This window comes from Neopelma chrysocephalum, unplaced genomic scaffold (genome assembly GCF_003984885.1).
Source record: "Neopelma chrysocephalum unplaced genomic scaffold, ASM398488v2 Primary Assembly neopelma1_84, whole genome shotgun sequence".
NCBI lineage: Eukaryota > Metazoa > Chordata > Aves > Passeriformes > Pipridae > Neopelma > Neopelma chrysocephalum.
This window is the reverse complement of record NW_020897746.1, coordinates 4,237,484-4,262,690: the sequence shown is the minus strand read 5'-3', so window position 1 is coordinate 4,262,690 and position 25,207 is coordinate 4,237,484. Positions and strand designations below refer to the sequence as shown.

General features: G+C 44.5%; 1 protein-coding gene across 1 annotated transcript in view; it reads left to right on the top strand.

The window, feature by feature from the left end:
* The window catches only part of SEC14L1 (SEC14 like lipid binding 1), a 42,059-nt gene extending 20,395 nt beyond the window's left edge, over positions 1 to 21,664 (top strand). Inside the window, exons 3-16 of the mRNA XM_027691526.1 lie at positions 3,772 to 3,921; positions 4,014 to 4,145; positions 6,208 to 6,336; positions 6,593 to 6,827; positions 7,553 to 7,662; positions 8,370 to 8,559; positions 11,698 to 11,786; positions 12,577 to 12,647; positions 14,176 to 14,347; positions 14,664 to 14,798; positions 16,514 to 16,648; positions 17,134 to 17,385; positions 18,376 to 18,554; positions 19,078 to 21,664. Coding sequence (XP_027547327.1) covers positions 3,772 to 3,921; positions 4,014 to 4,145; positions 6,208 to 6,336; positions 6,593 to 6,827; positions 7,553 to 7,662; positions 8,370 to 8,559; positions 11,698 to 11,786; positions 12,577 to 12,647; positions 14,176 to 14,347; positions 14,664 to 14,798; positions 16,514 to 16,648; positions 17,134 to 17,385; positions 18,376 to 18,554; positions 19,078 to 19,183 — 2,085 coding nt within the window. The 3' untranslated portion in view covers positions 19,184 to 21,664. The remainder of the gene's footprint in view (positions 1 to 3,771; positions 3,922 to 4,013; positions 4,146 to 6,207; positions 6,337 to 6,592; positions 6,828 to 7,552; positions 7,663 to 8,369; positions 8,560 to 11,697; positions 11,787 to 12,576; positions 12,648 to 14,175; positions 14,348 to 14,663; positions 14,799 to 16,513; positions 16,649 to 17,133; positions 17,386 to 18,375; positions 18,555 to 19,077) is intronic.
* Positions 21,665 to 25,207: the final 3,543 nt, after the last annotated feature.

Sequence of the window (25,207 nt, the reverse complement as noted above, 5' to 3'; positions counted from 1 at the left end):
AGTACAATTCCCTTGGCTATGAAAAACAACTGCAATGGGTTTAAAATAGTCTGACTTCTGAAATGCTTTCATGTCTTTAAACACAGCTGAAATACTAGCAAGGATAAAAGTGGAATAAATCCTGTTATTTTGACTCTCCTCTGAGCATGAGTTGCTAAGGGAAGCAGTTGGAAAGAAGCTTTATTACAGTGCTGTTTTGGTTGAAATTATGCCTGTCAGTGCTCTTGCTGTTAACATGCATTAAGAAAGTTAAATTTGCAGTTCAAGCTGCTTCACCAGACTGTGTTTTTCTTGATGCACAATGCAGCTCGAATATATCAGAGTATACAAATGTTCCAGAGGCTGGTGGGACACTGTAAAAAGTACATTATTGGGGAACTGCAGAATTGCAGGCTTAAAATCATCTTTCAACAGATCTGCACCCAGGTGTCTCTCTCTCAGCCAAAGAGGTGTTGCAGCTTCTCATGTCAAGCCCAGCAGCAGCTGTAGAGGTTTTGAGGGTGAGCACATCTGGGCTTTTTACTTGTGCTCCACATCAGAATCTGCACACACCAAATGTGTTACATGTGACAGGACAGAATGGTCCTTGCAACACCATTCTTAGGTGCATTGAGTCCTACAGCAACAGCTTTTCGTTCTTGCATGGGGTCCTTCAGGGTCTGCTGCAGCTTCTTTGCTTTTGAGGAACTAATTGTGTTTTGTGATTGTATTTATAGAGCGAAATTGGGAAAGGTGTGGACTATCTAATGATTTTATTTGTAAAGAGAGACCTGGTTTAACCACAACTCTATCATACAGGGAATGTGCAGCATTTTATAAGATACTGTGCTTTATCAGACTGCTGGAGGAACATTGGATAACTCAGTTCAGTTATTTCCTGTCTGCAAAACTGGATTTGAGGCAAAACTTCTGGTTCAAAACACTTCAGCAACGCAGCAAAATCCCTTCAGTTCTGTTAGAAAATAAAAGCAACGTTTGATCTTCCTTTAATCTTCTCGTGCTCTTTTAAATAGCTGCAGTCTTGGCCATGCATGTGCTGCCCTGACTCACGTGTCTCTTGCTGTGTTGTACTACAAATTACAGGTTTTCTTCCTGGGCTGGGCTGGTCCGTGGTGAAGGAGGATCTGTCAGTGTCCTGTAGTCTTTAGCAGCGTTTCCCTGCCCGCTCAGCACTGTCTGACACATGTGGAAGATACAATTATGCTTGAATCAGATGGAATATTTTGATGTGGCCGTGGTTCACTCTAATCACTTTTTATTCAAACCGTGAATTATTCTGAGAAATGATGCATTACAAGAACATATTGGCAATGGTACATAAAAAAAAACCCTGGACTAATTTAAGAGCTCAATAAAATTGACTGTGAACAGCTTTCAATACTCTGTGTGCATGTTCTTTAGGGAGGAAGAATCCTGTGTCGCTGTTAATCTCTTTGGAACCTTCAAATAGTTTGCTGTAAGTGTTCAGCTTGCCAGCTTTTGGCAGATAATTATTTTGTTCTCTTCCAAATTGAACACATTCAGTTCAGTCTTCCCATTCAGAACAACAAATTCTTCTTGGGCATTTCTTTGTTCACAGTTCAGTAAATATTCAGGAGCAGGTAATGTTCTGATTTGCAAGCGTTCACAGGGCAAATGGGAAGTGTTCTGAGAACTAAGGTGGGAAAAACATCAATATGTGCAATGAAGGAGACTTGCAAAAAGGCTTGGCTAGAGGAGGCTGTTCAGATGGGGAAAATTCACTGTCATCCAAATGTAAAAAAATACTTTGAAAATAGTGAGAAAAATGTTAGATATGTACTGCCCCTGCTCTCCTGTCTATAAAAATGGTTGTAACGTGAGGTTCTCAAATAAAACAAAATAAAAGTATTAAATGAAGCAGTCTGAAAACTAGAAGTACTTCTCAGTTTTGTTTCTTCTGGAAATTTTTGCTTTTTCTAACTTAGGACTGCAGTCGTTGCAGTGAAAATAGGGATTAATTTAGAAAGAATGCTGAGATTGTTCAGTGAGAGGGCTGAGGTACTAAAATGTACAGCCTTCTGTCCAGAACAAGAGCCTTATAAAAGAAAGAAGAAATTTCTTTGCCATACTAATAGGACCAAAGAAGGAAGAAACTTCTTATACCATGTTAATAGTAGCCATCCTCCCTTTGTGCTGGAGCTGTGAAAGACTCTTTCCCCACTGCTGTCTCTTGTGTTCCAACACTAATGCTCTGTCACTTCTATTGTGCACACATCCCAGAGCCCAGGAATTATTGCTGTTCTCCATTTAAACAAAACCAGCTGTGCACAGATGAACTCTGAAGAAGGGACCATGTGTCCCCCCCTGCCCTAGTTGTGCTTCTGGGGCCTTACAGAGGAGCTTTATGAACTCGGGACGGTCATGCTGCAAAAATGGATTAAAAATATGCACGAGGGAAAAAAGCCGGCACTGTTTTAGTGCCTTGCCCCGCTGTCACCATGGTAACACTGCCTTCAAACTGGGTTTGAACACTGGTAATAAACTGAAGTATTTTAATTGTTCTAAAGGGAGAATTAAGAGACCTTTTCTCCTCCAGGCCCACCATTGCATACTTTGTGCAGCTGCTGCTTATTTTGTTCCACACCCTCTCCCTGTTGGTGCTGCAGCCCAGCTGTATTCAGAGCAGTTAAAATCATCTGTAAGGACAGGGTGGATATTTTAGCTCTTAAAGAGTTGTTTCATGATGTTCTCTGAGGTTTACTTTATTTAATCTTTCTTTTGCATTGGGACACCTTGCAAAATCCTTTTCACCAAAGCCAGTGAGGTTCTGATAACAGCAAAACTGAAGTAATTCGGGATGTGGAGAGTGGGCTAAAGAATTAGTTACTTAAGAAAAAAAAGCCAAAGAGAAACAGAGCTATTGTAGTGACTACGAAAGAAAAGGAAAAAAATAACAGTTGTGTTGTTTTATATAGCCACAGTGGTTCTAAAACTAAAATTTACTAATGGGGATATCACCCATTTTTCTCTTACCTGTTTTACTTATCCCAGATTCTTTACTATCCTGTCTGTATCTGATTTAATGCCATCTTCTCTCTGTGTGTCAAGTATTTAGGAGATAACTTATTTAAATTACTTTATTCTTTCACCAGAATCAAAGCTGTTGCTAACTCTGCATTATTGCAAAAACTTTACATTTTCAGAAGTGTGAAAGGGCCTCATTGTATTGCAAAGACTGACTGACTGTTGTTGGACAAAGCTGTGAGCTGATAAACTGCAGTGAAATCATTATGAACACTCTGCACAGGGAGCTTGAGAGCTCTATTAGCTTAAGAAATAGCTTTTGAAATGTTTTTATGAGACCTTTGGGAGCTGTAAGAAAATCCCTCTGGACAGCTTGGTGAAACACCGGTAATTAGCACGTGGGGGGTTTTTTTAATCCTACACATAATTGTTTTGTCCTGTGGTATTTTAGAACTAGAGGGTCTTATTTTCCTGTTACTGCTGACAGGAGGGTTGTTGCTGCACAAAATGAACAACTGCCTTTTTTCGGAGGGAGGGGAGAAATGAGGTATTTTGTGTGTTTTAAAAATTGTTTTACTGGAAGGGAGTGCATTAATAAATGTGTTGCTTGGAATACACTGTGACTCTCAGCTGGAATGTGGACTCAGTAAAGCTCAGCCCCTTCCACAGATGCTCTGAAGGACATTGAGCCTCCAAATGCTGGTGACATCAGTGAAGGAATTCTATGCGGACCCTCCAGGATTAATTGTGATGGTCGTTTGTTTTCTTCTCTTTCCATCTGTGTAGGCATATGAAAGAAGGTTTCCTACGTGTCCTCTGATCCCTATGTTTGTAGCCAGTGACACTGTAAATGAGTACAAGAGTGAGGATGAAGCCATCCATGTGATTGAGCGGCGCTGTAAGCTGGACATCGATGCACCGCGGCTCCTGAAAAAGGTGATGAGCTTCTCAGTACCCATTTTATACTTCTAGATGAATCCTTTCACATGCATATTGTATCTTAACACAATTTACCTTCTCTTCCTCAGATTGCAGGAGTGGATTATGTCTACTTTGTCCAGAAGAACTCTTTGAACAGACGAGAGAGGACTTTGCATATAGAAGCCTACAATGAAACCTTCTCTAATAGAGTCATCATTAACGAGCACTGCTCTTACACAGTGAGTAACAGGCTCTTGGTGGTGCCACAGATGGAGCTAGATTAGATTTCAGGACTCACACAAACAGAAGTTGGGTTGTTCTTGGCTTTTGCCTTGCAAGAAAAAATAACCAACACACTGCCACGAGTGATAATTGTTGTCAGAGTTAAATGCGACACTCTTGCTCGAAGAACTGAGACACGTTTGGCACCCTCTTGCTTGAGCATCTTCTCAGAGAGCAGAACACAACACAATTTGCTGTGTTTGACAGCTCTGTTTAGGCAAATCTGTGGTCTGTAAAAGCAGTGTGGGACTTGGAGAGGCTGATGACACCCTGACAGAACTGTCAAAGGAAAGTTCAGCAGAGCTTGTTTGCCTTCTGCTCAGCTCAGGCAGAAGTTCATCAAGTCAGTTATATTTTAACCTATTTTTTTTCATTGTTCTTGGTCTTTAGTGCAGATGTTTTCTGATCCAGAGGAGTCTGGTGGCATGGCTACTGCTCTGCTCTGGTCATGGTTTATTTCTGAATGGCTTAGCCTATGCCCATAGGCACTTAAAGCACATGCTATAGCAATAGAACTTCAAATTGCTGTTAAAGGTCAGATCAAAGCTAACAAATGTAACTAATTTATCTCTATTATAGCATTCCTTTTATGTGCAGGTCATAACATTTTCTGTTGTGTACCAACCTGTGGTTAAAAGATCACTGGATGTCAAACCCACTTGACGCTATTATCTCTTTTTTTTTTTTTACTTTTATTTCTGCCATTATTTCCAAGGCAAATTTAAAAATACTTTTCCCCTGCAGTTTTGCTGTGAAAGCTCTGTTTAAACAGGGGAAATGCTGTACAGAAAAGTGCATGTGGTAAATACGTACAAAACACAGCACTTCTTGCCCTGGATCTACTCAGTTAAGAAATTACTAGGTAAATACAAAACCAGATTTTTAATGGAAGAATAAATTGTTTCTAAAAGTTCATTCTTATTAAAGGTAATTGATAATTGAATTTATGAAAATACAGGAAGATTCTTACATAATGTTATTATTATTTGTACTTAGTTAGTCTGTACAAGCTATTCTTGTACCTCCTGTTCCCTAAAGCAGAAGAAGCAAAAGAAGGGAAGGTATTTTTTTTCTGTAGTTGTCTCCTTATAAAGTGTTGATAGTGTTCCAAGTCAATTTTAGGATCTTTTGAGGGGGAAGGGAATCCTAAGGCATCAGGACAGTTGCATGCTCAAAAATCCAGCATTTATGTAAGGTCAAGTTCAGAGCCCAGCCCTGAAAAGGTTTGAACAAGTCTGTTTTAGCTGAAGAGAGTTTAGAAAACAGCTTTTCATAAAAATATCAGCATCAGTCATAGAATTCAGGTTGGAAAAAACCTTTAAGATCAAGTCCAGCTCTAAGTACCGACATGTCCATTTCAGGATGATCTCAGCAAACCAAGAGATGAGCTGAGAGGGGAGGTGGCAGTGCTCTGGGACAGAATATTCAGCTACATGAGAAGCTTACACTTCTTTCTGTGGCCTCATCATGGGAGAAAAAAACTAAAATAGTTTTCATTCTATGAAATACTGAGGTACCCTGTAGGTCAAGGAGCAGCAATGCATTGCAGGGTGTCTGTTGGGGACAGCAGTGCTTGGAGGTGCTCCCACTGCTCTTGCTGCAGGGCTCAGCCTGGCTGAGCTGGCCCTGGGGTGTCAGTCACAGCAGGAAGTTCACTGTGGAGGCTTTCACCCTGTTGCACAGATAACACTGCAGTCCCAGCCCTTATCTAGAATGAGACAGTGTGTAAATGTGCCAGTCCTCTGGCTCTTGGCTGGTGCAGTGATGTTTCTCCACCCTCCTCTTTTGTGTTCATTTAAAAAATAAAAAGAACCATGGGACCATAGGAGGGTTCCTCAGATTTTTGTCCTTTAGTGTTTTCTCTTCCCAGCCGTGTTTTGCAAGGGAAGGAAGACACTGCAAATTCCTCTTGAATGTTTTTTGACTGTGTGAACCTGTAAAACAAAAAACGTTTCAAATAGTGTGAAGAGAAAAAAACCCTAAATGGGTAACTGAGCTGTATGATCTTTTAACTTGCAGGTTCATCCTGACAACGAAGACTGGACCTGTTTTGAACAGTCAGCAAGTCTGGATATCAAGTCTTTTTTTGGTTTTGAAAGCACAGTGGAAAAGATTGCCATGAAGCAATACACCAGCAATATTAAAAAGGTGAGCCTGCAGTTGGGAAGGAGGTGCCTGGCTCCAAGTTACCAAAAGACAATGAGGCTGCTGCTAAGTAACAGGCTGCTCTGCTCAGAAAGCTCAGCTGCTTCCTCTTTAGCCTGGGGCAGTGTGTCTGTGTAGGGCTGTGTTTCAAGTGGAATCTTTACAGAGATCTGGCCACTTTATAGGTGTTCAGCCCAACCCTTTCTGTGTCTTAGGTGAGTGTTTTTTTAGTAGCTGAAGTAAATTTTCTTTTTTGAAGGGAAAAGAAATAATAGAATACTACCTGAAGCAGCTGGAGGAAGAAGGAATAACGTTTGTTCCTCGCTGGACTCCTCCTGTCACATGTAAATCAGAGAGCAGCACATCCCACACAAGGAGACCAGTCTCACCTGCTATTAATATACCAGAGTCTACCACAAAGGAGGGCTTGAACAACAAGGAGATCCTCAACACCTCCAGCAGCCCCTCGGAGCCCACTGCAGGAACACCAGATGGTATGGTGGTCTGAGGTGTTTGACTGGGGTTCTTGGTACTGTAGAGCCTCTCAGCACTGTGCAGCTTCTCGTGGGCAACTGGAAAAGCTCCATGTTGGCTCTTTGTTTGGTGACATGCAATGTTAAAGTGCAGGCTTGCCAAGCAGTGACATGTGGGATAGCTCAGGGAGCTGTTACGGGCTGATCTAGTAAATGGAGATCAGGTACGAGCAGAAAAACTCTTTGCTGCTCATTAGGTTGCAAATGAACAGCCTGCTTCTTGCCCTGAAATTCAGGGATGGGTATAAGTGTAGGAATAATGGGTAGGAAACAGCTGAAGCTTCCCTGGACACGATCTTCTGCTGTATCTGCCTTCCCTCTGTTAATAAGGGAATTTGGGAAAATTCTTGCACTGGGAGATCAAAGCTTCACTGAGTATTTCTAGAAGCAGCAATCCCTGTGGTGCTCTGGATTGATGAGTCTGAATATACTGGCAAAATGCTTTTGAAAATGTCTCCTTTTGCTCCCTTCCTTAGCTTGCAGAAGGAGAATTTATCTTCTTGATTAAGATGACTGTGTGTGTTGCCTTGCTCATCTCTGCATTGATTCGAAGAACCTTTATTCAATTCTGACTGCGCAGAACGCAGCAGCCGCTTCTGTGCCTGAGAGAGCAGCAGAGCAGATCACTTGGTGCTTTGCCTGGGTCAGCCCAGGGCCACTCTAATCCCCTGCACATCTCTCTTTAGACAAACTAGACGCAGACTACATCAAGAGGTACCTGGGGGACCTGACCCCGATGCAGGAGAGCTGCCTCATCCGGCTCAGGCAGTGGCTGCAGGAGACGCACAAAGGCAAAGTAAGTGACTGGTGAGCTCTCGTGGCTCAGAGTGTGTGATCTCTCCTGTGCCTGACTGTGCCTGTTAAGTGGCCCTCCATGATCAAAACCTAAATTAAAACAGTGGCTGCAGAAGGAGTTTGTTGTGACTGTCCAGCTGACTTTGCTGGCTGAGGGGTTTAAATAATCAGCGTGAAAGCCTCTCAGAATATCAGTTAAACTGTCACAGGGCAATATCAGCAGTTTTTTAAGTCTTCCTGGTTTCTACAATAACCTTATTTTTGCATTTGTTTGTTTTGGCCAAACATCACAGTCTCAAATACTGAAAGGGAAGCAGTGAGACCAGTTAAATCACTGATAGCAAGGCTGGGTTTTTTCCAGTAGCTTGTGATTTGCATGTGTGTCTCGGCTTCCTCTTACTTAACAATGAAATACAGTCTGTGTTCTGTCCTGATTTATTTAAATTGGACTGACTTGGTATGGTCATACAGGTGGAAATGATTACATTAGGGTTCATGAAATTTTTATCTCCTTTATGAAGGTACCTGCAGTCCCTGACAGGGCTCACGACTGTTTCAAACAAAGGCTGATTTCCTTGAGTAGCTTCCAGTGTTACACACCCTCCTCCTGTATTGGTGCAGGGCTGCACGTTTTTCAGCTTCTATTGTTTGTTTTTCTGTTCTTGTTTCAAACCTTGAGTACAAAACTGGGTTTGGTTTTGTGGACAGATCCCAAAGGATGAGCACATTTTAAGATTCCTGCGTGCCCGGGACTTCAACATTGATAAAGCAAGAGAGATCCTTTGCCAGTCGCTGACGTGGCGTAAGCAGCACCAGGTGGATTATATTCTGGACACCTGGAACCCTCCACAAGTACTCCAGGATTACTATGCAGGAGGCTGGCATCACCATGACAAAGGTATGGATATTGCACAGCCTTTCCATGTTCTGAATCAAAGGTGATAGTTGTCCCTCTGGTTAACTAGAGGTGACGGGAAGTTGTCATGTTGTCATGTTGTCATGTCAAGTTCTCAGTTGTCATGTAATAAAGACACTTAAATTCATAGAATCACAGAAGGGTTTAGGTTGGAAGGGACCTTAAAATAATCTTGTTCCATCCCTCTGCCATGTGCAAGGGCAACTTCCACTAGACCAGAGATTGCTCAGAGCCCTGTCCAGCATCCCTGGCCTTGAACACTTCCAGGGATGGGGCATCCACAGCTTCTCTGGGCAACCTGTTGCAGTGACGTTGCCAGCTCCCAGGAGCTGCTGGAGGCAGACTCCAAGATCATAGGCTTTCTGACTAATACCCACATGTTTAAGTCTGTTTTGCCAGGAGCTTAAAAAAAGCGATTAATTGTGCTTCTGTAGCACTCTGAGATGCTTAAAAGGGTGTTAGGCAAATGCTGAGTGTGCTCTTTCAGTGATTAAAAGATGTTTGCAAATAAGTGTATCTTTGTAATCAATTTATTTCTGATGTTGTTTAAGTCTGCTGATGGCATAAATGATTATTTATTTGGCATTACAGTCAGGTTAATGATGAGAAGTGGAATGTTGCAAAAACATCAAATAGAGCAGGTTTATTTAAGAAGAGAAGGAGCTTTGGCTGAATTCCCTTTGCCTGGTGAGCCAGGGCCAGATCTTTGCAGCACAGACGACTGTGCCTGACACACTCTCTGTCCCTCTGCTTTATCGTGTGCACTGATCTCCTTCCTAATACATACATAGGAATGAAACATGCTGGAATTTGTGGCTTGAGGCAAGCTGGGCTCTTTAGATAAGGAAATGATCTCTCACTGTGAGCGATCTGTGTTCTGATTGAGTCTTTTCCCACTAGGCACCATTGTTTCTGCTTGGCTCTTCCTGTTACAGGCAGTGCATGACACAGGACAGGATGCTGCCAGCTCTAGTGGCCAGGAGACAGGGAGGATGCAGCAGAAGTGTAATCAGAGCTTGGCTCTTCCCTGCTGCTTTGGGTTTGACAGACCTCAAACTGAGAAAGTGGAAAATGAGAATGTGCTTGTAAAGATTGTAGGGAAAAAAAACCCTGTGTATAAGTCCTCCCTTTCACCCAGTTCCTTGTCCTTACTTTGCAAAGACTTCCTCTGTCAATAGCACATAAACTGGGTCCTGCCAGTGAGCAGAAAGGTACAGAATGCATCAAAGGGTTGTTTAATGTTCTTCTGAGTAGTTCTTCAGTCTTGTGGTGAACTTCATGCCCCCTCCCTTCCCCTCCAGTGCCTTTGATCTCTCCTGCAGCATGCCCACAAGTAGAGCATGGCTTTGTCAATAATGGAAACACAGTTTCAGAACTGAGCAATTCTCTGTAATTTAAAATTTTACAGTGGTAGATTCTTTTTTTAAAACCCCTTTTCTAGTATTGTTCCTTTTCTCCTACATATGCTAAATGTGCCAAACTTAAGCTGACTGAGTGCTCATGGCTTTCAGTGCTAAAGCAGAAGCAGAGTGATTGTGAAGCATGTTGTCTGGAATGAGCTATCAGAGCTGAAGAAAAAAAGTTATTATTTTGGCTTGCAATTAGCACAGTTTTCTGTACATCTGAGTGGCTTTTATTTTAACAGGAATGCTTCAATCTAATGTCTTTTTAAAATCACAAAGCTCTAATGGAGTATAAAATGCACAGTAATAATACAGCACTGTCAGCTGAGACTCTCCTTCATGTGTCATTTGGGTGGACCAGGGTTACTAAGCTGTTAGTTTGGGTTTGGATGTGCATGTCTATCCATGAGGGAGGGAGGGAGGGAGACCTGCTATGAAGCTTAATAGCAGTTTTTGTTTAGTGTTTCCAAAGCAAAACAGTTCATTCCAAGATAAGTGCGTGCTGATGTTAAAATAACATTTTCTTTTAATCCACCTGATAAAACACAAAATACTGTGAACTTCCATGGGGGTGGTGTCTTTGCCAAATAAATAACTTGCCTTGACTCTGCAGTTTTGGTTGGTTGTTGGTTTTTTTCAATAGTGTGTCTCTACAGTTTCTTTCCTTGTGTCCCAGAAGACTTGATGATAATTTGATACCCCTCTTGCAGTCTGTTGCACAGACAGCAGGACTTGAGGGAGACTTTCATGTAGAAAGCTTTCTTTTTTTCTTCTTTCCGTGTTCTAGCTTATTCACTTTTATAAGTTGCTGATTATTTAGCCTGTGTATTAGAATAGATGAAGCAAAGCTTAAAAAGTGCATCACAGGTTTGAGAGGAGGCTGGGACCTGTTTTGGACAACTAGCTCCTATTAGGAAGTGCCAGAAATGCAAACTTTGATTCTCAAATTCAACCAACACAGTTATTTAGCTTAATGCCTCAGCATCCTGCCAGTGCCGGGCTGCCCAAGTGTGCAGCCAGATGACTGTGGAAAGGCAGGGCTCTAATGCAGAGGGTCCAGCTGAGCTGATCTCAGGAGCAGAGTCTGTTCTCACCAGGCTTAACCTGCATAAGCCAGGCTGCGTGCCAGTTCCGCAGAGTGACAGAGCCTGGAGTGTGGCTCCAGCAAACACTGCAGAAGGCAAAGCTCTGGGTTAACACTTTGTTTCGTTAATTCCCAGAACTCAGCGTAGCTACTTTTCTTGAAGGGTTGCTGTTCTACCCAGAGCAGGATTGCATCATGTGTGATAGAGGCCTTACAGCCTCCACTGCAGCTCTGCAGCTACAGGAAACACTTGAGTTCATTAGTGTGTCCTGGAAGCTAATAATAGTCCTGTGTCGTTAATTGTGTGTACCAAGATCTTGTGTAGACCGAGGTACTTGAAGTCCTTGAAGGTCAAGGAGCTATTTTTGCATCAGGATGTCTTTGCAAACTTTTGCATCAGAAAATCTTTAACCTCCAGATTCGAGTTTTGCAGCTGATTTACAGATAATCTGTTGGTGAAGCTGCACAGGGTAAAGTTTATGTTGCCGCCTGCTCTGGGTTATTCCTCTTCCAGGGGAGTTTTAACTGATTATGGTTTGTTTCTGTTTGAAGTTTTGGCATAAAACCAGCTCACTCAAACTGTCTCTTGCTGTGAGGTGAGGGTCACTGTGGTGGTTTGGTCTCTTTGTGCAGATGGTCGCCCGCTGTACGTGCTGAGGTTGGGACAGATGGACACCAAAGGTTTAGTGCGAGCTCTGGGGGAAGAGGCCCTGCTTCGATACGTGAGTATTTCTGGAGCCTGCAAGTTGCTAACAGTGTGATATTTTCATTTAGAAATTTCCTCTGCCGGAGCATTCATCGCTCTGGGTATTTTGATGTACTCTCTGGCCGTCTGTTTTTGGTTTGAATACATCTGAAAGCTCCTGGTAGCTGTTCCTTCTGCCTTCTTTCCAACTGCAAACTGAAAGGCGTAGTCTTGGCAGCTCCTGGAGTTACTGGTTGGCATTTTCATGGATTCTTCTGCACTTGTGCAGGGCTTCAAGCTTGACTCTGCATTTGCACAGAAGAGAAAACACCACAGATTTTGTCAAGCCTGTACTCAGAAGAATAATTTTAAGAAAAAGTGCTTGCCTGTAGTTCTGCCTTTTCTAAAGGCATCACTGAGACTCTGTTATTATGGGTCGGCTCAGTTTCCAGGCAGAAAGCTGGCAGAATTCCAGGCTTGCACTAACTTTTTTTGACTCCTAATAATGACAGTCACAGCCATAGCAACTGTTAGAAGCAGGGACTGGATTTTCATGTTTGTCTTCCAGTGGCATTTCCAGGCAGACAGTAAATTTTGTTTGCCCTAGTTCTGTTTCAAGGTTTACTTTCTGTGATTTCAAAAGGGGCTTTAATTTCTGAGTAACTGGGGGTAATCGTAGAGATTTCTAGTTCATTCTTTGTGGGAAAAAAAAGTTCATGCTGGTTTGATTTTGTAGTTTTAATTAGTCTTTGGATATAAGCATATTTTTCTTTATCCCGCCTACTGAGTTTGAGACTCTTCTCTAAACCACACACTTTCTTGTACAGGTTCTTTCAATAAATGAAGAAGGACTGAGGCGATGTGAGGAGAATACAAAAGTATTTGGCAGGCCAATAAGGTAAAATAACAAGTGGATCTGCTCTTTGGGACTTACCTGCTTTCATGGTGTGCCTGTGGGGAATGTCGGGCAGTGGAACAATGAAGGGTGGGCTGTGTCTCACGTGCAGGTACAAGCACAGGTACAGTTAAGTGAGAGCCTCCCCAGCTAGAGACAGAGGGAATGTGCCTGGGGCAGCCTGAGGGTGCCCCAGCAGTCTCAGTCTCATACTCCTTGGGGCTGCTGTGCTTCTCTCTTCTGCTGTTGGATCTCTGCAAAGCAGTGCAGCCTAACTCCCATTTCTGGTTTGGGGGGATTTTATAGACAGACATTGGTACAAGCTGTCAAAAAGTCAGGCCATGATAATACCATGGATTTCACGTGTTGCTTTCACGTCACTTCTTCATCCATGGTCCATACGAAGGCTCGTTACACTCAGTTCTTGTTTGCACTCTCCATTTTTTGTAAGTGGCTTCTCGGCTCTCGATCCAAGGTGAGGTCATGAGGCTCCTGTGAAACCTGGGCTCTAGTTTTCCAGGTACTGGCACGGCTTCAGGTGAAATTCAGTCACAAGTGGTTTGCTGTCCCATCCTTCAGTCATTGTAGGGTCACTTATGAAATTGTTAACTGCAAAGTGGATTTATGGGTGTGGAACGAATGCAGGACCATCCCTGAAAAGATCTCGTGTTTCTTGGCCTCTCTTCAATTTCTACCTCCTTCCCTTAATCTGTAAGGTCCAGGGATGTGTGGTATGTCTGCTTATCTTTTCCCTGGTACAGAACTTGCTGTCCTGGCTGTCAGTGGGAGGTCACGTCCCAGGGATAGGTTTCATGTGTGTAACTGAAATTGTGCTGCCTCCTGGATGTTCATTTGTAGCCATAATCCTAAAGGGCTGCATATTAAACATTTAAAGTGAAACAAAGAAGGGTTTGGTGTTTCATAGAAACCTTATGCATAATGTAATGGCTGCTGGCTGGGGCAGCACAGCTGTAAATCTTGAATTCCTGCCCGGGGCGAGACCTGAACTTGGAAAGTAACTGAAACATGTGCTGATGCTCAGTATTAGTATTAAGAACATATCTCTCCCTGTAGAAGAAGCTTCCCTCCCTGAGATCTGACAGCAGAATTAGCTTTGACATGTATTGGCACCATTACTGCAGCGTGTTAGTAGGAAATGTGCCCTGTGAATGTGGAATTGCCTCGTGGCAGCAGCGTGGCCACTTAATTGATCTCCCAGTAAAAGCACTGGTTCAATGTTTGGGCTGGCTGTTGACAGGATTTTTTTTTGGCTTCATGTGAACCTTTACCTTGATTCTGAAATATCTGTGGGGGAATCTGCATGATGTGCAAAGTGATCATTGCATGCTTTTAAGGCAGACCTTAAACTGGGGTGTCTACAGGTACCACAAAGCAAGGAGGTGAGACAGAAGAAACCAAAACATGCAGTGGGCTCCACACATCTCAGTGTGCTGGGCACTTGCATAAAAAAGGAGAATTTTGATGCTATTGAGATTTTCCTATTTTTTTTTCTTGTCTTTCTCAAATTCAGCTCCTGGACCTGTTTAGTAGATCTGGAAGGCTTGAACATGAGGCATTTATGGAGACCCGGTGTCAAGGCCTTGCTGAGAATCATTGAGGTGGTTGAAGCCAATTACCCCGAGACTTTGGGTCGTCTTCTTATCCTAAGAGCACCTCGAGTATTCCCAGTTCTCTGGACACTGGTATGTTTGTAATTCAAGGTATTACTCAGCTGTCTCAGTACACTGCTACACTTGTTGTTTGTAAAAGGACTTTACAGATCAGGTTTTATGAGCAGGAAATGTTGCCATTTGGGAACATGTCTTTTACAGGATTCCTGCAGTGGATTAAAAACCACCACCTCAGAACTTGCTCACGTAGTTGGTTAATTTGACTTCTTTGTAGTGAGAACTTTGTGTGACCAGGATGGTAACACTCAGTGTGATCAAACTGACTCCTTCAAAATTGACTTGAGAAAAATGGGAGAGCCTGATCTATTCTGTTTTTCTTTGTTTGCAGGTTAGTCCATTCATTGATGACAACACTAGAAAGAAATTCCTTATTTATGCTGGAAATGACTACCAGGGTCCTGGGGGACTGTTGGATTACATCGATAAAGAAATTATCCCTGATTTCCTTGGTGGAGAGTGCATGGTATGAATATAAACTACTGCATATACAGCAGCTTATCTGTGGGGTTTTTTTATATTTTTCCACTCCTCTAAGCAAAGAAGCCTCTAAGCACAGAGGGATTCCTGGTGTAGTTTGGAGATGGGGGCTATGATGGTTTAGTGGTGTTTTGTGGATCCACTTCAAAAAGAGAAGTACAGTTGCTTCTCTACAGTGAGTATCAAATAGCTTATCAAAATAGCCAAGCACAGTTCAAAGCCAGTCTGTTACCTGACAAGTTCAAGCAGACAAGGTTACACAGCTCTGAGCAAGAGCTGTCACCAAGCAGCTGATCAAAAGAGCCTGTGTGACCTAAAAGAGCTGATACCATAAGGAGCCCAAGGAAACGTGAGGCACATCTGCTTACAGGGCTCAACAAACATCCCTGTCTCCTCACACAAGGGTGTGCACTGACCCCCAGCAAAGCAGAAAAATTGTTTTACTGCAGAATACTGTAATTTCTAAGTCCCTTGTCACATGCCTTTATAGCTGTTTCCTGCCTAGGCTCTGGGTATCAGTTGGATCTGGCATTGTAACATCTCGATGATACTGTCAGGTCTGTTTTCCCTTTAATGTCTTTGACAACACAGGCTCACTGGTGGATTATTTTTTCTGGAACCTCCATCATAGTAACACTTGGGTTATTTTTTTTTGTCTGAACTCAGCTGTGTTAAAATAGAATCTCAGGCTTGTGTTTTAAGCCCTTGTACACTTTCTAGATTAATTTCTGTACCATTCTTGAAAATACATCTATGTCTGTTCAAATACAGTCTCAAATGATAATGAAGTACACTTAGATGTGTTGGAGTAGAGCACGTGTTTATCTTCAGTGGGCTGCTTTTTGCTGCAGCAGTAGCTTTCAGTGTTATCTAATTTTGAGCTGGAAGCTGGCAAAATCCACTGCTTAAGTAAGCAAAAATGAATGTTACCAGAAAGCAAATTGCTACAATACTTCCTGCCAGTTACAGGCAGTGGCAGAATCTCTATGTTCTTCTTTACTTCTGGGTAGTTGAACAAAAGTGACTTTTCTGAGAACCTTTCAATTCTCTGTTGTAATTCAGTTACCAAACACTTCCACTGCCCCAGACACTTCTGTGGAACCTGCTCCTGATCAAATAGTTGTCTGACTCCATTGCTAGAGGCTTCTTAAAAAAGAAGGTTGCTTAGGAAAGTTGTGTAATCACTTCCAATACTGGGCTGTCAGACAGTTGTAACTTCAAAACTGTTACCTTCCTGACTACAATGTCCTTTCACCTGCTCAGAAACTTACTGTATCTCCCACTATCCATCCTTAAATTTAGCTACCCCAGTTCTTTCAGGTCTCTGTAGGCTCTGTTTCTCAGACTGAGTCACTACTGCCGCTTTCCTCAGGGTTCTGAAGTGTCTCACATCTTTCTTCAGTGTAAGGTGGTCTGAGTGATAACTGCAGCATTTGCACAGCCCTTTTCCGTGGTGCTGGCTGTTGTGTTTGTGCAAGAGCTGTTCCTCTGGTGTCCAGTTCTGCAAACACCTAAGCCAGATCATTGTAGAAGAATTTATGTATGTATAATGTACAAGCTATAAAATTACTTTCCCACTGTTTGCATCTCATTCTTCGGGCTATTGCTGAGTGTGAGGTTTTGTTTCTGAAAAGGGAGGCAGAGAGTGTGACAGGGAGGGAATGGTCACAGGAGATAATTTTTATGGCTGTTTGTTTTTAGTGTGAAGTACCAGAGGGTGGGCTGGTTCCCAAGTCCCTCTACCGGACAGCAGAAGAGTTGGAAAATGAAGACATAAAGCTTTGGACTGAAACAATCTACCAGTCTGCAAGTGTCTTCAAAGGAGCTCCACATGAGGTACGGCTGCAGCCTGACCTGTGCTTTCATCTCAGCTGCTGCTCTGGACTCTGTCTGGTGGACCGAGGATGGTTTAGAGCTCAGTTATTTGGTTGCTGTGCTTCCACCTTTCTCTTCTATAGTTGTGCTGCATAATGATGCTTTAGTTGCTGAAGTTTGTGACCATTTCTGGCGTCATCTTGTTGCCATTTTGAGAATATCACCAGTTTTCATTCTATTCAAAGCCCTTTTCTTCTAAGCAAAGCAAACAATATTCTCAGAAGCTGCTTGAGAGCTTCTTAAAGTCATGTGTTATAATAAAGACACCCCAGCAGGAGGGAATTTGTATCTCAATGCCTTTTTTCAACTATTAAAAGCCTTGACTTTTTAATAGCGGAAACGAACCCCCGCAACAAAAAGCTCTGTCCTTTGTCTTTTTTTTTCTGGTAGGAGTTTGCCTTTATTGAGCAAATAGCTGTTGTCTAATATGACTTTTCCTGTCCCAGGTTCTCATTCAGATCGTGGATGCCTCATCTGTGATCACGTGGGATTTCGACGTGTGCAAGGGCGACATCGTTTTTAACATCTTCCATTCCAAAAGGGCCCCGCAGCCCCCTAAGAAGGACTCTCTGGGAGCCCACAGCATTACATCTCCTGGTGGGAACAACGTCCAGTTGATAGACAAAGTCTGGCAATTGGGGCGTGACTACAGCATGGTGGAGTCTCCCCTGATCTGCAAGGAAGGGGAGAGTGTGCAGGTGAGGCACCAGATCCTCCTGTGGGAGCAGATGGAGCTCCAAAACTGCCTCTTCTCATTCACAGTGGCTGACGACAGAGTGGTGATTCAGTCCCGGGCTGTCTGCTCGCTTTTGGCCAGCATTTCAGCTCATGTTCCAGGCTGGATGCTGCAGGGAGCAGGGACTGGATTTACGTGGGATCTGCTGGGAGGGGAGGTTGCATCAGTCCAACAGTGACTGAGGTTGATCAGCAAGGAATGTAGAGAAGCCACCTAGAATGAAGTGCACATCCAGAAAGCAGCAAAACACGCTTTGTGCTGCCATTCTGACTATTATTTTCTGAGACAAACAGTCTGTATTTGAAGAATATCATAGTGCCTTCCCTCAGTAGTGAGAGAAGTCTGGAAATTAAGACTGAGCTGTGTGATTGTCCCTCTAACAGCCACTGTAAGGCTGTGGCCAAAGTTCCTGAAACTTTTTTTATGCCATTTTCAACCCGTCTTTTAATTAACAAGTTTGATATTCTGTGCAGTGTATTTACAGTCACACTCTGCCACTGCTGTTCCTTTTGACTTGAAACAGGAGTCAGACAGCCTGTGAAAAAGGAGCTCCTTAAGTCACCTAGTTGGAAGTGTTAAACTGGAAATATGGGCAGTGACCTCTTGCACTGCACTCTCCGTGAGGCAGGAGCTTTGAGTGCCCTTTTCACTGTCTCAAAGGACAGCTGTTAATGAAAGCAAATGGAAAAAGTGGATATTGTTTTAAACCAGAACTTTATCCTTTCAGTAACCCCTGGACACTCTCAACAAGCCAGAGGAGCTATTTGTTGGTGTTCTGTCCCAACTTTGATGAGCACGTTCTGTGAGAAGTCACCCAGCACAGCCAGTTGGCTGAATTATTGGCACTGGGGAAAAATAACGGGCACGTTATAAGCTTGGAAAAGGAATTTCAAATTTTTCCAAATCTTTATTAACCAAGTTAATTTTTAATTTTTGCTGTGTCTCTTTCCAGGGCTCCCACGTGACCAGGTGGCCTGGTTTCTATATTCTGCAGTGGAAGTTCCACAACATGCCTGCCTGTGCTACAACCAACCTGCCTCGTGTGGATGATGTATTGGCATCTCTACAGGTGTCCTCTCACAAATGTAAAGTGATGTACTATACAGAAGTGATAGGATCTGAAGATTTCAGGTATGTCTGGCCAGGGTCAGCCAGTGTCAAACCTTTTTGATACTTAGATGATCAAGCCAGTGACAAGTTCACTTAAATATAAGTAAATTGTGAGGGCCTTTAAAAAAGGAATCAACCAGTATGGGCACTGAGGGCAACTAATGTATAAAAGGGGTTAATTAGTTATCTTGTGGTAATCATCACTGGCCACTTTGCTGTCCTTTGAAAGCCCTGTGTGAGCTGTTGGGCTTGGCAGGTAGAAATGAGTCCAATTCAGAATGGAATTGAGTCAGTTCTGTTGCCTGCCCGTTGATAAACTTGACTGAAAATATTTCCCAGTCTCTTTGAACAGCATCTGGTTTTTGTAAGGTTTGCAGTGTCCTCATTATTTTATGTGTTGAGGCAGAAAAGCTGTTGAGTATCTTGCACCAAAGCTCTTACTTGCTTTTTATTCAATGTGCAAACAAATACAATATAGATACAGAGCAGAAATCAAAATCTTTGCATGTTCTGAGGCTTAAAACCACTTTCTTTTTGATTGCAGGGGATCTATGACCAGCCTTGAATCAAGCCACAGTGGATTCTCCCAGCTCAGTGCTGCCACCACCTCCTCTAGCCAGTCCCATTCCAGCTCCATGATTTCCAGGTAGTGCCACAACAGCTGAAAAGCAAATGGATGTGATGGCTGGACCCTCGCCCGTGGCAGCTGACTGCAATACAGCATATTCAACTGGCAATTGTGCAAAAAAAACCCCCACCCCACAAAAGCCTTTTATAGATAGTAAAGTAGCTGTTTGAATTTTACACTTAGTGGTTTTGGTCTTTGTTAGATCCAACAGCTTGTCTCTTTAACTTTAACCCTTTTTCCTAACTCAGCCATAAATATTTTTGCAAGTGTGCTTGCACAAATCCTAACTCTGAACACAAGGGCTCTTATTGAAAAGGAAAAACAACCAGTGCATCAGTTGAGAATATTTTTTTTTAACTGTGTAGATGTTTAAAAGCAAAAAAAAAAAAGAGAAAAACCCTACCAAAAATGCTCCATAGTGCATTAGAGATCAACTGCAATTCTCCTGTCAGGACATTCCTTGCCATCCTGAGAAATCCCCTGTGATCTTCCAGTGCTGCAAACTGTTCTCCCATTGCCACTATTGATGTCCGAGACAAAGAACAGCAGTTGCTGGGTACTTGACTTTGTGAGTCCATTTTTTTCAAAGCGTGCCCACAGAGCTGTGGCCAGGCTGTAAACACTAAATATACCTTTTGTATGAGCACATTTTTTGGGGAAATCTGAGCTCTGGGTCTTGATGGGTTAAAAGCAATTCATTCTTTTCCTTGGATTTGTGCTTGAAGCACTGCAGAGAGAGAGGCAGAGAGCAGGCTCTCCCTCACTGTGCCACGCTGGGCTGATCCAGAGCTGCTCTGAGGATTTGTTCCCAGCTCTGTGCTGGAGCTTCACTCTGCTTCCTTAGTGCATTCCAAGTGAATTGATTTCACTGAGATTCTGTTCTTACCAGGAATTTATGCAGAGCTTTAGCTGGCTGCCTGACTCAGTCTGAAGGAGGTATGGCTTAACATCCTTCCTGTTCACTTCTCACTCCCTCGGGCCTCCTGTCCTTCCCTGTCAGAAACAGAGCACTTCACTTCCGAGCAGCACAAGCTTTAGTGTGGGCAGGGAGCACAGGGCTCTTCCCTCTGGGGGACACAGGAGAAGATGCTCTAAGCATTTTCTGGATTGTTTTCACTATTGCCACTGCCATTGTGGGTTTTGTCCCTGTCTGCCCAGACCCAGGTTGAACTCTTGTTAAAGTCCATTCAGGTGTTCTTGCACCTTGAGCCCTCTCTCCACGCACAGTGAAAGGCTCCAAAGGCTGAAGTGCTGAGCAAAGGGCTGTCAGACAACTACAAACCACGCCTGGCAGTGGAGCAGAGAAGATTTAGGTCTGAAATGCAGCAGGATTTGCACAGTTTGACCCTGCTTGGTCTTTCCTCACCCTCTTAGAGCTAAATTGTCCATCCAGGCACAAGGAGCTTCTGTGCTGCAGTCCCTGCTAGGAAGGCTCTGTCCTGGGGAGCAGCACTGCTGTGGGTAGGTGGTAGAGGAGCTTGCACTTGGAAAGCAGAACTCACTCGAGGTTCTGGACCCCCTGCCTGAGGAAAGCTGGTTCTGAACTCAGAATAAAGGTTTTTTATGCCTGCAGAGCTCCCGAGAGGCAGGTTACTGACCTCTGACAGCACCTGTCCTGCAGACCAGTTCTGGCTGTGGGATGTGGCAGAGCTGAAAGTATTTTAGTAACAGATTTAGAGGTGCTGAGCGACCAGTCTCCTTAAACTGAACCAAACTGGTTTATTTTGGAGGGTTTTAAGGACTTATAAATTGAAGATGGAGGTTAGACTGTTACTTAGGCTGCCAGAGTGGGCAGTTGTGTGAGACAGGCCACTGCTTTGGTGTGAAGCAGCTCCCACCCAGTGTCTGCACAGCAGCCATTCCACTGCCACTTACCAGGCTGTAAGGGCTGAAGGTGGTCCCCTTTCTCTCTCTCTCTGTCTCTGTCTCTCTCTCTCTCTCTCAGATGGCGATTTTGCTGACAACTGTAAAGAATCTGCTTCATTCAACACTCCACATCTGTCCAGAGATGTCTGGCTTTGTAGACCTTTTTGAGTTGCAGTCCCTTTTCAAGTCTGAAGATCTGTATTTTGTTTTTCACTTGAGCTGGCTCAAAAGTGGCACTTTGGGTTTTTCCTGCTGTTGATCTTGACACATCTTTTAGAGCTCAAAGCACATGACAGCACAAACAGCTGGGAAGATAAAATAATAGTTAATCTTCCTCTAAGCAAAGTGCTGTGGCAATATGACTTGATCACTGCAGTCTGACTAATTAATTTCCCCTACACTGGTCTTTCTTTATGTGATATTACTGCTCTTCCTTCTCTCAGCCAGTAACTCTTCTGTTGGCACTTTTCCTGTTATCAGTGTCCTTCTGCACTTCACTGTCTCTCCTCATGAACTGCATATCAAATTCTGTAAATGTTTTGTATACATAATACCTCATTCTTGGTAATAAAATACAGATAGTCTTTAAAAGATTTTTTTATCGTTATCAATAAATGTGAACTGTTTGGAAAAAAAAGGGTCAATCTCTTTATTTCATTTATCTACTGCAAAGCTTCCAGGTTATTTTATGTGCTGAATTCAGGTCTGCAAGATCTGCTCTGGGGCAGTGCTGTTGTGGGGGATGCAGGAGACTCTTCAACTCTGCCACTGGGGAGAAGTTCAAGCAAAGCAGTTTGTTTTGGAGAGTAGAAACCTGAGCAGCACAAGGTACAGGAAATGTGGGTTTAGAAGGAAATGGCTTCTACTGGGCACTTGGCTGGCACAGCACAAAATCCTCACTCAGACCTCTGTGAATATACAGTAGGCATAAAACACTGCTGAAAAAGTCTTCAGGTAGCCCTAAAAGTAAAATGGCTGCTTTTATGGGTTATTTGACAATTTTATACTCTTTTATCACAGTTTGAAAGAGAACTTCACCCTGGGCAACTCAGCTGATGGCAGAGTGTCCCTTGGGGAGGGTGTTATGTGTCTTGGCCAAAGGGCTTGCAGGGGCAGTAGGGATGCAGGTAAATGTCTCTCATGTGCCCTGTGCAGGTTGAGATGTGTCTGGACACCTGAAATGGGGAGTGGAATAATTCAATTTTTTTTTTAAATTTAATTTTTCCACCTGCTTATTACTCTTTACCTATGGGCTCTGTGGCAGAGTAAGGGATGAGTGCATCCCTCCACCCTGGGAAAACCTGGGTGTTCTCAGTGCAGGCACAGCTATCCAAGCCATGACCCTGCCTCATTTTCTCTCATTCAAGAATAATGGTGCTCTCCAGAGCTGCCCCTGCAGGGGTTTGATCCTCTCCATTTCCAGGGGTGAGTGAGCCTTGGGACACCTGACACCTTGGGCAGGAGGCCGAGACAATCACATTTGGGAAATTAGGATTTTTAATTAGCAGAAGTAGACTAAGCTTTAGCTATTTTTAAAGCAGGAGCCAATAAATGTCAGGCTGTGGTTTTCTAACCCCTGGAGTTAGAGCAGCGGCTGAAACATGTTTATGGTCGGTCTTCAAAATTTTGCCCAAGCTGTGAAGTTTCTAAAATAAGAATCTTTTAAACTATGGTCTGTGGAGGTCTGTCAGCAAGACCAGATGGCTGCCTGACCTACTTTAAGTTTTAACATGTGGTCAGTATTTTTATGCCAGCACATAATTATACTGGACCAGCTTTCTGCTGCGCTGGACCTGACTGAGTGCGACAGCCCTTGACAGGGAGTCCTGCAAGGAGGTGGCTTTGCTGCTCAGCTGGGCTGTGCCCTGGGAGATGGGGGGAGCTGCCTTGCCTGGCCAGTGCTCCTCTGAAATGGGAATGAAATAAAACTGAGCCTCTGACCTTACTTGATCTGGGAAGGTGATAATGGTGTGGGCCAGGGCTGCTCTGCCATGCAGCTCCCCTGAGAGAGGTGTTAATCTGGTCGAACTGTATTTTGGGCTTTGGTGTTTGTTTTTTGTTTGCTTGTTGGTTTTTTGTTTGGTTGGGGTTTTTTTTGTTTTGTTTTGTTTGGTTGGTTTTGGTTTTTTGTTGTTGTTTTTTTTTTTAAGACAAAGCAAAATTCCTGGCAGAAATTTCATCTGTTTTTTTCCACCTGCCTCCCCTGCCAACCCTCCCTGCTCCCTGCAAAACCAAGGGCTCCCTGTTCTCCGGGTGTAAGACCCTGTTGTCCTTCCACTTTCAAACCCAGCTTGCCAGTGCACCCATAAATTCTCAGCCACCCAGAGCAAAGGGTCCTGAACTGCCATTTCCAAGTCTCCCTGTGCATTCCTCCTGGCAGAGCAGGAGCTGGTGGTGGCTCACTGTCCAGTGGCACTGCCCAGACAGCAGCACATGCAGGAGCAGCCAGGACTGTTTTCTCTTCCATTGCCTTGCAGGGCTGGCTAATTCTGTGTGTGGTGTAGGCTGGCAAGTGAAAATGATGCTGGAAAAAAGGCTCCTATCATTGCAGGCAGTGCAGGATGCACGTGGAGCCCTTGCCTGTGCCACGAGTACCCAGGGTGTGCTGGCACCATCCTACATCAGGGGAAGGTGCAAGGCCAGCACAGCACCTTGGAAAGCTGCTTCCCAGGGCGAGGGCTGCTTAAATCCTTTGGGAGAGACAAATCCTCAGCCTGAAGCCTTAGATTTTGTCTGTCTTGCCAGTCACCATCACCCAGCACAATTCAGGCTCTAAAAAAAATTCACCTTTTTTTTTTTGAAGGGGAGGAAAGCACTTATTTTATTTTGCAAACTCATGCTGGCGTGAGGAGTTTGGACACTGGGGAATAATGTCAGAATTTTGCAGCTTGTTGTTTCTCTTTTATTCCCTCCCCTGTGGATGTTGCTGAATTCATCCCACTTCATGCCATCGGCCTTGGTGCCCTGGGGGGCACGTGGCAGCTGCCAAGGGGAGCAGGGAAGGGACTCTGGTTTTGGGGCTTGAGCCTGGTCTAGTTCAGCCCTTTCCCCCATGCCCAGGATGGGCTACAGAAACAGGGGTAAGAGGGGCAGAGATGGGCCTCCCCCAACCTTCCTCCTGGCCTAATAAACCCACAAATAAACAGATCAGGGCTTTTCTGGTGCTGATGGAGTCTTCCCTTGTGCTGTGGAGTGACCTGAATGGGGCAGCTCCCCCTGGCATGGGCAGCCTGAGGGGAGTCCTGGCTCCCAACACCCCACAGGTATTGTGGGATGCTGCTGTACCCCAGCACTGCCCCACACCTGAGGGCTGTGCTCTGAATTGTTTGAAAACAAAAGGGGGAATGAAGGAAGAGGAGAAGGAGGAGAAGAAAAAAGGAAAGAAGAAAAGGAAAAAGGATCCTGTCACTACCCAGCACAAAAAAGTTGCAGGGCAGCCCCAGCCACCAGCTTTGCCTCCCACCCCATGGTTTACACATTCCCACATCCTAAAGGGATGTTGTGCAGGAAACATCCAGCTGGTTGTTGAAGAGCAAGTGCGGGGGGCTCTGTGTGACCCCCCAGTCTGGGCTGTGCTGGGAGGATCCGCAGCCTGGCTGGGGGTCTCTCGGCTGCCGGACCCCAAACTCCGCCCTGTGCAGAGTCCAGGGCTTGCCCTGCCATCACCCCACAGTCCAGTGCCCCTTGTGACCCCTTGGGCCACCCATGGGGGTCACCAGACCCCCACGACTGCCAGCCCAGGGGTGAACAGGGCGATGTTCCCCCGTGTAGGGGGGACCCAGCCCTGCAGGCAGCCCCTTGTACCCCCAAACACCTCCTCTGTCACCTCTGTCACTGTGGGGACACCGGCGGGGGGGTCAGGCACAAACCCACCCCACCAAGCCTGGGGTGTAGAACCAGCGGGCTGGGGGCAAAGTGCTGGGGGAGACCCCTGGAGTGGGGGTGTCCGGGGCCGTGCTGGTGCCCGGGGACAGGGCAGGGACACGGGTGGCGGCGGCACCGCCGGTCCCCGCACAAACCCCGCACAAACCCCACTAGATGGTGCCAGCGGCCCGCGCTCGGCCCGGGGGGTGGGACACTGTTCCTACTGCCAGGGGAGGGGGGACACTGACCCCACTGTCCCCGTCCCCACTGCTCCCACTGCTCCCACTGCTCCCACTGCTCCCACTGCTCCCACTGC